The sequence below is a fragment of the Pseudochaenichthys georgianus genome, chromosome 4 (genome assembly GCF_902827115.2).
Source record: "Pseudochaenichthys georgianus chromosome 4, fPseGeo1.2, whole genome shotgun sequence".
Classification (NCBI taxonomy): domain Eukaryota; kingdom Metazoa; phylum Chordata; class Actinopteri; order Perciformes; family Channichthyidae; genus Pseudochaenichthys; species Pseudochaenichthys georgianus.
In genome coordinates, this window is record NC_047506.1 from 24789767 (window position 1) to 24802343 (window position 12577).

Below are 12577 nucleotides of genomic sequence, written 5' to 3' on the forward strand. Positions count from 1 at the left end.
GTGTGTGTGTGTGTGTGTGTGTGTGTGTGTGTGTGTGTGTGTGTGTGTGTGTGTGTGTGTGTGTGTGTGTGTGTGTGTGTGTGTGTGTGTGTGTGTGTGTGTGTGTGTGTGTGTGTGTGTGTGTGTGTGTGTGTGTGTGTGTGTGTGTGTGTGTGTGTGTGTGTGTGTGTGTGTGTGTGTGTGTGTGTGTGTGTGTGTGTGTGTGTGTGTGTGTGTTCCAGGTGATAGACAGAGAGATGCAGGACTTCTCTCAGTCTCAGCTAATGGATCAGGGATCAATGCATAACTCTGGCATTGACATTCCTAAGAGGAAGGACAAAGAGGACCTGACAGAGAGCTCTGAGGTTTGTCACCTACTGTAGAGTGCTAAACACACACACACACACACACATTTACACACAAACTCACACAGCACATGTCAATATAGTTTTGGCTTTGTGCTCAATTTGATGTTTTTTCACCCTTGGGACATTGATACCATATTTATTTCACCTTGTAAATCCATATTCATGTTTTTGTGTTTTTTACGTTCATGTGTTTCATTTCAGGTGATTTACATTTACCCGGACAATGAGAATAATTGTATATCTAAACAAAATATTAAACGTTAAGCGGTAGGATGCTACGTGGATCAGAGTACTAGATTGGGTTACATGTAAACATAACAAATGTGTGTATTTGTGTCCTTCCTTGTGTTTTTGCAAATTACAACTAAACTGGGACCAAGTTTTCCATTTCAAAGCACATCTGGTGACCTCTACTGTGGTTTATATTATTTAAAGCTTTCCACTACACCAGCTTTACAGATATAAACAGGCTAAAGTGTCATGGTTATATTATTTATGAGGTTGAAAATGTGTTACCTTAAATATTTTATTTGGGTGATTCTAACCCCTAAGTGGGCTGTGTTTGTGTCTGTGCTGTAGCTACCTGATGTGACCCTGTGTGTTTTGTTTCTCTGCAGGACTCTATGGGCGGCTCTCCCAACGACATCCGTATCTCTGACATGAGGCCCACCCTGGTGGAGCCCCCTATGTACAAACCAAAGGTGGTGCTGCTGGGGAAGGACAAGAAAGGTACTGTATGAGATGGTTTAATGTAAAAAAGAAACACACAAAGGCTCAAACACATTAGTTAAGACACATGGGTGCACACACACAAAGTAATTTAATGCGGTCTATTGTGAAGCGCTGTGGGGCATGTTGTAATAGTGTCCACTAATTAGTCATGGTGGTAAGCGGATTAATTTCAGAGTGGGAGGAAACACCATAAACCTCTACAGTGAATCTGAAGAGAAAGTGTTCAGCTTTTACTTATTTTGCCCTGAAGGCCTCGGTTCCATCAGAGGTATACTAAAGTTTAAATTATGCACCCAAAGCTTATTTTCCTGCCCTATCAAAATCTGCTTTTGTTTTGAATAATTGACTGCTTTAATCCAGTCGACTGAACGAAACAGTTTGTTATATCTCACAGGCTCCACCCTCTACTGGACTCTATGGGTACTACCCCTTGAGGTAGTACCCCTGATCTTACTATGCGAGCGTTCACCTACTGCGATATCTTTAAACGTAGCTGGCGCTCGGCACAGGCCTACCTGAGTGCGCGAGCAAGCCCACCTTAAATAAGGCGGCCTCGCCTCCTGACTGTCATCCTTTTCTCTTCAGCGAGCAGGATAAACAACTGAGAGAGCGAAAGAGAGAGAAGAAGATCGAGCAAAGAATGGAAAACTCACCAGTCATCGAGCACCGACCCTGTCCTACGTGCACTGGCCTATACAGCTGGGCGGCTTTAGTCTTCCACCCCATATTGGTCAGTTGGTTGAGTTAACACCTAAGTGTTAAGCTGATGCCATGTTTCTTTGAGGTATTTTCTGTTGACCTCTTTTATAGAGGTCAACAGAAACGTCCACTACACACCCTGTACCACACAGCAGAGTGGTACAGGCTCGATCAGAGCGAGTGGAGTGCATTTTCTCATCCGCCTCACGGAGCGTGGAGAGGAGGCTGTGGGGAGGTTTTTTTCCCCGGGAAGTCGCGGAGAGACGGAGCGGCTGCACGTTGTTGCTCAGGCTGGGGCCCCCTTTTTCCACTTGTCCAGTTGTGCTGTGGCGGGGACCTGCTTCCACTTGTCGTGTGCTGCTGTCCTGGCGAGATTTTGCCCCGGGGGCGTAACGGAGAGACCGGAGCGGCTTCGCGTTCTGGCTGCGGCCTGCTTTACACCTGCTGTAGCGGAGGCCTGTATCCACCTGCTCCACCTGTCGTGCTCTACGGTGCCGAGGACGTTTTACCACGGGGATATCGCGGAGAGACCGGAGCGCCTCTACGCCTCGAGCTGGGCCTGCTTCGCCTATCAATCAATCAATCAATGTTTATTTATATAGCCCAATATCACAAATGTTACATTTGTCTCAGTGGTCTTCACAGTGTGTACAGAATATCAGTATGACAATACGACACACTCTGTCCTTAGACCCTCACCTCGTACAAGGAAAAACTTCCGGAGAAAACCCACAGTTTAAAGGGAAAAATGGGAGAAACCTCAGGGAGAGTAACAGAGGAGGGATCCCTCTCCCAGGACGGACAGACGTGCAATAGATGCCGTGTGTAAATTGAAAAGATAATACATTTGCAACATAGTCCAAATGTTTGGAAATGCATGTGTGTATAATGGGAAGATGAATCCACGAGGATATACATCCAGGACCTATGATCCAGGACCACAGCCACGACTCAAGATCCAGGGCTCGCGATCCAGGACACAGGACCGCAGGATCATCCATGACTCCGGATCCCGGCGTATATAGACACCAAAAAGAAAGACATTTGGGGAAGCTGGGTTAATCGGAACATGAGAGTACACGGGTATAGACAGAGAGAAGGAAGAAGTAAGATGTCCTCCGACAAACTAAGCCTATATCAGCAAAACTAGGGGCTGAATCTAATCAGCCCTAACTATAAGCTTTATCAAAAAGGAAGGTCTTAAGCGCACTCTTACAAAACGGATAGGGTGTCTGCCGCCCGAACACAAACTGGAAGCTGATTCCACAAATGTGGAGCTTGATAAGAAAAGGCTCTGGCTCCCATTGTACTTTTAGAGACTCTAGGAACAATTCATTCTTGGAACGCAATGCCCTAGTAGGACAGTAGGGTATAATGAGTTATTTAAGGTAAGATGGCGCCTGCCCATTAAGGGCTTTGTAGGCAAGAAGAAGAATTTTAAATTCTATCCTGTGTTCTATAGGGAGCCAGTGTAAGGCAGCCAGAACAGGAGTAATGTGGTCCCTTTACCTAACTCTGGTTAGTACAAGAGCTGCAGCATTTTGAATCAGCTGAAGCGACTTGACTGACTTCTTGGTACACCCTGATAATAAGGAGTTAAAATAATCCAGCCTTGAAGTAACAAATGCATGGACTAGTATTTGATTAAATCAATCAAATCCAGGTGTATAAGATACAGACAAGTGGTTATTTTTTCAGAAAAGGGCACTCTCTGTGAAAGAGGGCTATCAGAGTGAAAAGGATTTGACATTTTTCCCTGTCTGTCTCTGTGTCTCCGTCCAGAGTCTACAGAAGAGGAGGTGGATAAACTCCACTGTCTGAACCACAGCGGCTCCTCAGCCACCTACTCCGACTACTCTCCCTCACAGGGCTCCTCCGGCTCCTCCAACCCACCAGGGAACACACACTCACACGCACACTCTCACCAACACCAACACGCACACGCACACGCACACCCTCACGCACATCCACACACTCCCGCCCTGCCCGCCCCAAGCAAGGACCAGACGCCTCAAACACACTGGACCAACAGGTACACACACGCCTGTTCATGTTCAATTTCATCACACCCCTCCGACTATCCATCATCTCTCCTTCTCCTTCCAGTCCAGTCTCCTCTATCTATCATTTATCTCATCCAGCTATCCTATCGCTCCATCCATCCTCTCCTCCCTCCATCTTTCTGTGTCTTCCTCATCCCTCCGTTCGCTTAGTCAAGGTCAGAGAGGCTCATTAGGATGCTGCAGACTCCTCTTCTGGATTCTCTCGCTCTGCTCTGTTTCAAAGCTGTCCAGTCCCATCTTTTGTACTATCAAAAGTTTTTTTTCTCACAATGACACATAAAAAGAAGCAAATAAAGAAGCTTGGTCCTTTTTACGGATGTTGGTACCTTGATTGCACTGTACTTGTGATGGAGTTTGACAGATTTGGAGTTAAATATAGCTTTGTAATGTAACAAAGAGCCTTTTGTTACTGAGTTGCAATCACAAATGTTGAAGTTAACAACATCGGCGTTTTCAGTAAAGCCTAAAAAAATCAAGATGTTAGCCCATAGACTGTACAGTAACCCCAGCAGGTCATTTTAAAAATAAATATACAGTTTTAAAGTTCTGTTTCCAATACTTTCCAATACTGCTTTAACAGTATTTCACTATCACAGCATTGCTATATCTCTATTTATTTACTAATTTGTACTAGTTTAAAACCTTGAAAATATTGACTTAGTAATATGCAACGGCTAAAAATGACCAAAAAACTCTAAGCTAGTACTTTCAGTGATCTGAACCTTCAATACTTTCATAGCCTTGGTTTGATTTGTTTGTTTCTATGTTCTTTCTCTCTGACACCACAGGGCCTGAACAGATATTTTGTGCGACAGTGACCTTTTCCATTATCAATGGCATAGTACATCTATAATAATGTCAAAAACATATTTCTTTGTCCCCACTCTTCCTTTGCCTCTCCTTGTTCTAAGGAGTCCCTGCAGGTTGAATGCTCGCTTTGGTATTTTTTGACATTCAAGTTGTCATTTCACAAGCCCTGGGGAGATGTGCAGATGGTTATCTGTACACTTGTTCCTTTGTCAGTGCAAAATGTGGTATTTGCAAATTGCGAGTGGCGGTGAAAGCACTAATGTTTTCGGTTCAAGGCTGCTCTCGGAAACATTAGTTACAACAAACATGGTTGTTCGCCAAATTGATCTTCCAGAGAGACATCAGAGATAGGGACAGAAAGGTCTGCTGTTTTAGTGCCCATCGTCTCAGATTAAATATACAGAACATAGTAATGTAGTATATTTCAGTCCATTTTCATTATCTTCCACGGCATAATTAGTGTTTAATCTTCTGTATCTTTTCAGACTGGCTCAGTCCTTCCCCAAACCCATTGACTCCAAGCCCCTGCTATCTCAGAGAGAAACCCCTCCATCAGGAACCCTGCAGCAGCGCGGGGATCGACGCCCACTGAGCGAGCCTTTTGATTGGGCTGAGGCCCCGCACTACGACAACACAGGATTTGATGCTGAGGAGTCTCCTATGGACCCTTCATTAACCAGTCAGGGAAACCCCCCGCTGGGCTCCAAACCCCGCAGCCAGTCAGCACACGGGCGGCGCCCCCTCCTCAGGCAGGAGCGGATCGTAGGGGTTCCTCTGGAGCTGGACACTCAGACGCTCCCCTTCCACGGCAACCAACGCTCCACTCCGGACAATGACCAACAATCATCCGGACATTCTTCCCAGAATCCCTGGCAGAACTGGACCAGAACCCCCAGTCCCCTGGAGGACCGAACCGCTTTTCCCTCCAAACTGGACCTGACGCCCACATCCAGTCCTAACCCTGATCGCAAGGACATTGACCAAAGGTAACTGATTGGAGCTCACATGGTCCTGAAATGTGCATTTATATTATACATCAGGCTGGGGGAATTATGGTTTTGATTTGTCCGTCTTGATGCAGATTCACAAAATATGACAACTTTCGGATTTTAAATAATTTAAATTAAAACACTTACATTTTAATTTAATGTTAATAATTTGATTGATAAAGTGATACACCTGTAATGACAGTAGTTATTATCTACAGCCCTAATAACTCATGTTAATCTCTGAGTGTCATTGCTGTATTACAAACCAACTGATGTTGGTTGTAATATAATAATCTAGACCAAAATAGTAGCATAATTATATGCTTCATATCATTATGACGCTCCTGGAACCCCTTGTTCATTTTTGGTTCAAGGCATAAGGACTGTGTCAGCAATCTTTTTATTTGTTCTGCTTCTACAACACTAGTCAAGTTAAGCTATTTTTAACACTTTACCTGTTTTTGGCTCCAAGGCTGGAACAAGGTGCAGGGCCTTTGCCCGGCAGCTGGACGTACCACGACAATCAAGGGGATCAGAACAGGAAGGATCAGCTAAATGTTAGCGGAGGCAACAAGGTCACCGTAGTGATGAGTAAAAGCTCGGACCGCCTGTCCCCCATGATGAGGGAGACGAGATCTAAGTTTAAGAAGTCACAGAGTATCGATGAGATTGACATTGGCTCTTACAAGGTCTACAGGTAGGTTTGCTGTTATGTTTTCCTAACAATAAGAGAAGCAACATGTTAAGTAAGTAGTTCAAAGGATTGCAAAGATGTAGCTGATTTATCTTGCTATTCTCAACAGCATTCCTGTGGACAGCTACAGTACTTCCATTGAACAACAGACTAGTTTGGACCGTCAAGAGTTTGTCGGGTCAATGGAGCAGACCAACATGTCACGGTCACAGTCCGCCCCCATGTTAGACGATGACCTGATCTTCCCAGGACACGGCGGCAGCAACCAGTCGGGACAGAACCAGAAACCTGCCATCCCACATAAGGCCTATCACTTCGACCACAACTACAACCCCCAGGTCAGCAGCTCAATCTTCAACCTGCAATGACTGTCATCCTTATCATTTTGTTCACTTGAGGGCAGCAGAAAACAGTTGTGAATACCACATTGACAGATCATTTACCTGTATGGTGAGCTAGTTAGTTAAGTGTTTTTATATCTATTAAACATCCAATAGTTAAAGAGCAACATTGTTTAATTTCGAGTTGTGTCTCTGGAACCCAGGCTAATATTTATTCTCTTATACAGTAGCTCTGCTCTTGGGTACAAACTCCTGAGGGAAATATCTGGCACTTTGACTGCTAATTACTCCACTATCCCACCAGTGCTCATTTGTTTGACTATTTGTATTTCGGATAGCTGAAGTGTTAAAGTTGCCTGCAGCAAAGTGAAAAGATAAACCTTCGGCAGTCAGCAAAGATAATTTCCAGGGGCTTTTAAGTCACTCATATAATTTACAATCTTCTTGCAAAAATAACTCAACTAAAATATAAATACATTGCAACAGTTGTGCCTGCAATGCCTATAACTTCTCATTGTCTTACTTGTTACTATTCTAACTAATCAGGTGACCATAGACCGCCGGGTCCCTCCCCCCTTCCCCAACACACCAGATTATGTCAACCACTCATCGAAAGCCTTGGAGTACATCAATCAACCGGGGAAGACATTACCAAAGGAGCTGGTGAGCCCTCGGTATCGGGCGTATCCACCACTGGAGATGTTTTCTTTCCCCCAATCACCAATAAATCCGGATGGTCCGCCCAGCCAGCATCAGCAGCCAATCCCATCACAGCGCTCCAGGCCAGGGTTTTTGAGAAGAGCAGATTCATTGGTGAGCTCCACAGAGCTTGCTTTGTTCCGCAGAGTCCATGAAGCCCAACAGGAGGCGCTGCAGGAAGCTCAGTATAGACAGCAGGTAAGAGATCTGTTGTTGGCTAAATAATGCTTATTTTCAGTGTTTTAGTATTAAAAAACAAGAAATAAATGTATCCAATCAATAGGACCTACAGAAAAGCTGTCGGTTACATTTATACTGTATCGTGCATCCTCCAAAAATACATTTCTGGTGAAATGTAGAGGTCCGTAAGAGTTATAGAAGTAAACTCTCTTGTCCTCAGGCTGACCCCCCTCTTTATGGTCGGGCTCTGGCCTACTCCTCCGCCATGGAGCACTCTGCTATCTCCAACATGTCCGACAGCCAGAGCCAGATGATGCACAATAAGAGAAACGGCCGCTACGATGACGACTATACAACTTACCATGAACAAAAGAAGCCCATGATTGGTTACCCAACAAAGAGCCTTACTCAGCGCCGCCCCCTGTCAGCCAGGAGCTACAGCACTGAGACTTATGGAGCATCTCAGGTAACATTTCTCAGGAAATGCCTTTGTAAATTGTTTAAGCTCTGTGTCTTTGCATGTTTGTCCCACTTAAAGTCACTAATTTGTTTTAAATTGCAATCCCATAATATCCCCTTGTAAAGTGTGAGGCATGTATCAATTAAAGCAATTAAAAGACACTTTATTAATCCCTTTTTGGGAGTATAATTTTCACTCTGTAATTTTAACACATTACACCCGAAATACACACATGCATAAACAAGACCTATACACATACATTAATCAAGAGCGAGGGCGCTACAGATGGTAAGGCGCCCTAGGCAGTTGAGGGTTGAGTGCCTTGCTCAAGGACACCTCAGGAGGGCAAACTGGCCCCTCTCCAGCTCCTAGATCACAATATTTATTTTTGTCCGTGCGCCCCCTAGTATAAGGATCACTGAGCAGCTATTATATACACGACCTGGGGAGCAGTGTAGGGGCCCACTGCCTTGCTTAGGGGCCCCTCATCACAAGTTGTTCCAGGACTTTATCCGGTATTGATTAGTAAATGTACTTTTACATTAACAGAATAGACTGAATAAAAGAAGTGGACGTTATCACCGTAAAGTCGCGCATTTGTTTTATGGACCACCATTTTGAATCCTCAAGATTTGTATTTTGGCTACCGCCATCTTGGCTTTTTGAAAACAGAAGTAACATCAAGAGGGTGTTGGTTTAACGCGGAACAAGACTTTGATACTGGAGACTGAAGGTCTACATCCTGTCTCCTTACAAAACCATGTATTTCCCACCCTTTTCCAAGTAGATTGAAAATGAAACCCTATTTGGGTAATATGGAAGATACTGACAAATAGCCTACTTAATAATAGAGGATTGAGGTATTAAAGTATGTATATGACTGAGTGGAACCACCAATTACCTTGGTCCAGGTCAATGTAGCAGCAGGCTATGCAGAGCAGCGCAGGTGTGTCCTTTGCTTCTGTCATATCCCCAAGACCCCCTGGCATTCCTACATCCATAAATAATCCCATCAGCATGTTCTGGATTTGCACCAAGTTAGACTTTCCAAAAATAGTCCCAGGTGAGGTGAGGTATCGAGGAGCATGCTGGTCAGATAAGCAAATCACTTCATGTGGAACCCTCTAAATGGCTGACAGTGTGGAAGAAATATTTGTTATACAACAAAGATAGTGTTATTCAATGCCCAGCAATTTACAGTAGCATTTTTAAATTAATAATTATAATACATTTAAAAAAATGTTTAATCCAGTGGTTCCTAAAGTCCATCCGTCCCCCCCCCCCCTGGGGGGCGCAGAGGCATAACAGGGGGTGCGCGAGAGACCAGGAGGGAAAATGGTTATTAAAAAAAAAAAATAATCATAATTTGAAAAATTATTGATTCAAAAATAATATGATACAGTACTATTACGTCTGGGTCTCTGTGTTTCATTGAAGCTTGGCTCTGTGTGTGTGTGAAACGAGCCATTTTGTGTGCGCGAGAGAGAGCGCACCGGTACCGGATATCATTGTTGTTAGCTTCTGGTGCTAGCGAGCTACGATAACGGATATAAGGAGTTTTTTCAACAACAAAGTGGAGGAGAGTCCTCTCCTGTCAGACTGAGAGACTCAGTGAGCTAAAGGACTCTCTCAGTGTTATCTCAGTGGGTCTCAAATGTTTTGGTCACCATTAATGGAAACAATTATTTCCGAGGCACACGTTTATATGATCATTATAGTTCTAAAAAAATAAGAGAATAAATGAAAAACAGGTATGAAATACTATATGACAGTTAAAAAAGAATAAAGTTTAAAAGGGTGATTTGTAAAATATCCATAAAGAAAAAGTTTACAGTTCTGTTTCATATGGGTGTTGAGAGAGGTATCCATAGATCTCTTCATTTTGCTCTCAAAATGCACCAGATTGATGCATTTAACTTCAATATTTAAAAATAAATCTTCCCGGGGGAGCTTGCCCGCAGATCCCCCTTTGTAAGGTCCACACACCACCTATAAAAATAGCACTTTACCCCTGCTTACACCTATATGCTGTGAGCTGATTATCGAGCCTTCATTGTAACAGTTGCGGGTACGTTGTGTATATGCGTGGGGAATGTTGCAGTAGAAAATTCCACTCTAGCGACCGGTACATTAATGGGAAACCCTAAATGTTTGAGCACCCTCTATGAAACGTCAAGCTACCCCACAGCACCCCCAAAATAAATCTCTGGCGCCGCCACTGAGCCTGACCTTTGTTGGGGGGGCCCGACTTTTTTTTTCTCCAAAGGGGGGGCCTGACAGAAAAAGTTTGGGAACCACTGGTTTAATCAATAAGATTTGTTTCCCTTTTTTTTTTATTAAGTCATTCAATCATTTTTTTTTATTTGACAGCCCTAAACTGTTAGCCATGCTAATAGCTTGGCTCTAGGGATTTTAATTGGTGCTAATCCTCAGTGGGTTGGTCCCTATCATACTTAATAGTCCTTTTTCTACCATTGTTTAAAAAATATACACTGCACTAACAACTATATTGATAAGTGCAGCTATTAATTGTATCACTCTCAAGTCCAACTTAATTTCTTATCGTCTTTATAAAATAATAATCTTCAGGCCCGTCCAGTGTCAGCTCGTCCCACCATGGCTGCCCTGCTAGAGAAAATGCCCCCTGACTACACTCTGGCAACCTGCCCAGAGAAACCATCTGAAGACACCATCAAAGTAAGACCTGGCGTACCACAGAAGCCTGAAGACATCACCTCCAGGATGCCTGCCGATTGGAGGCAACAGCTACTTAGGCACATAGAGGCCAAACGATTGGACAGGGTACGTCAATGCAATGCAGAAACAGTGAAAAGGGAGATGCAAACACACACACACTCACACACACAAACACCAACATGCACACACAGCATTCAGAAGCCCTCCTTGTCTGTACTGTATCTGTGTAAGTCTGTGTTGTAAGGTTGACTAGATGTGTCCGGCTGCATGTGTGTCCCATCCACACTGTCACTCTGTCAGCCTGACCTTCTGCACACTCACTACTGGATATGTGCCCAAAGAAATCCTGTCTTGAAACACAATTCAACAAAATCTGAATTGTGACGAAGAGTTTGATCTTGAGTAGTAACAAGAGGAGCATATATTAGAAAAGGTTCTTGAAACAAAAATGTTTTTCGATGTTTGATATGTTCACATGTACATCAGAATTAACACAATCACTTGTTAAGGATCATAATTATTTTTTTATCAGGTCACTACTTATATCGTCTATTAATCAACACCGATCAAGGGATCAATAGTTTGTCAGGTTTGGCAGTCCAAACCATTTCCGTACATGGGTGTGTTATTAGTCTTCAAAAAACAACAAATGTCGGCATTGACATGAGTTTTCGATGTTACTAACAATGAAGCATTTAATAGACATAGATGTTAATAGATATTTGTAATTATCAGTTTTAAGTTACGGACTTGGCTTATTGTTTCTGTAAATATCCACACATGTAACTATAGTTTGTGTACAAATCTAACTATATAATTGTTACACAGTAATGTTGGAATTAATTGATCCACCATGGTTGCTTCTTGTATGACACAATGTTCTTTGTCTGTATTGACCAATCACGAGCTAACATTTCTCTGTGCTTTCAGCAACTCTGCACTGTTGTTGTTTTATCAGTGTTTTTGTTGTTTATTTATTTGTGTGGAGCTCACAGTGTGTTATCACCACGCTGCATCCCGCTGTGTGAGCCCCGCCCCCCTCCCCCTGCATTCACCCATGTCATGTGATGTTGTCTTCTCCAATCAGAGTGGTGTCCTAAAGCACAACACGCTCACGCTGGGCATGCTCTGTCAGGGCGGGGGTCATGGCCAGGGGCGCAGCAGCACTTTGAACTTTAACCTTTACAATAACACTAAGCATGAGTCCCCTGTTGGCCGCTGGCTGCCTCTACCTCCTCCTCCATCTGCTAATGCCGTGAGTATCCCTCTGAGAACAAACAAACCCTGGTTCTCCTTCTATAACTGCACACATCGGTAATTACGAAGAATAACTGGCATTGCTCATTCCTCATTGTTGCAACCATGAGATATTATTTAAATTTGCGCCATTATTGCTTTTATTATTTCGATATACCTTATCGAAACACTGGGTATTATACGCCCTTAACTCTGGCATGTTTTTTTCAACATGACTGAAGCCACTTGTAGCATCAAGTGTAGCAGCCACAACAAATTCTGGTGATGGATTGTTTTTTCAAGTGTTTGGACTCAAAAGTAGACACCTACAACATTTTAAGGTAACCAAAACAGAGATTTGTCTTTGCCATCCGAGAATAGTTTCCTAGCAAACTATTGGGAGATATTTGACACATAGAGCTGTTGGGCGTTGCATGTCTACATCCACCATTTCTATTATAACCTTGATACAAATAAAACATAGTCACCGTTTTGACCTTGAAACACTTAAAAGAACCTGAAAACGCAAACTGGTTCCTACATTGTTTGTCGGAGGCTTCGTAAGAATCCCATTTTGTGCCAAACTGTAATGGTTTTTATTTCACACAAGATTTAATCAAAAAATAATTT

At 43.3% G+C, this 12577-nt stretch overlaps 1 protein-coding gene across 10 annotated transcripts in view; it reads left to right on the plus strand.

The window, feature by feature from the left end:
- lrrc7 (leucine rich repeat containing 7) overlaps positions 1 to 12577 on the plus strand; it is a 131452-nt gene that overhangs the window by 107228 nt on the left and 11647 nt on the right. For 9 of the 10 annotated variants that reach the window (XM_034081726.1, XM_071202923.1, XM_071202924.1 and 6 more), the window contains 9 exons: positions 222 to 344; positions 965 to 1076; positions 3561 to 3810; positions 5137 to 5637; positions 6113 to 6337; positions 6444 to 6672; positions 7222 to 7572; positions 7775 to 8020; positions 10604 to 10816. In XM_034081726.1, coding sequence (XP_033937617.1) covers positions 222 to 344; positions 965 to 1076; positions 3561 to 3810; positions 5137 to 5637; positions 6113 to 6337; positions 6444 to 6672; positions 7222 to 7572; positions 7775 to 8020; positions 10604 to 10816 — 2250 coding nt within the window. The remainder of the gene's footprint in view (positions 1 to 221; positions 345 to 964; positions 1077 to 3560; positions 3811 to 5136; positions 5638 to 6112; positions 6338 to 6443; positions 6673 to 7221; positions 7573 to 7774; positions 8021 to 10603; positions 10817 to 12577) is intronic. The other variant, XM_071202927.1, reaches the window with a different exon arrangement.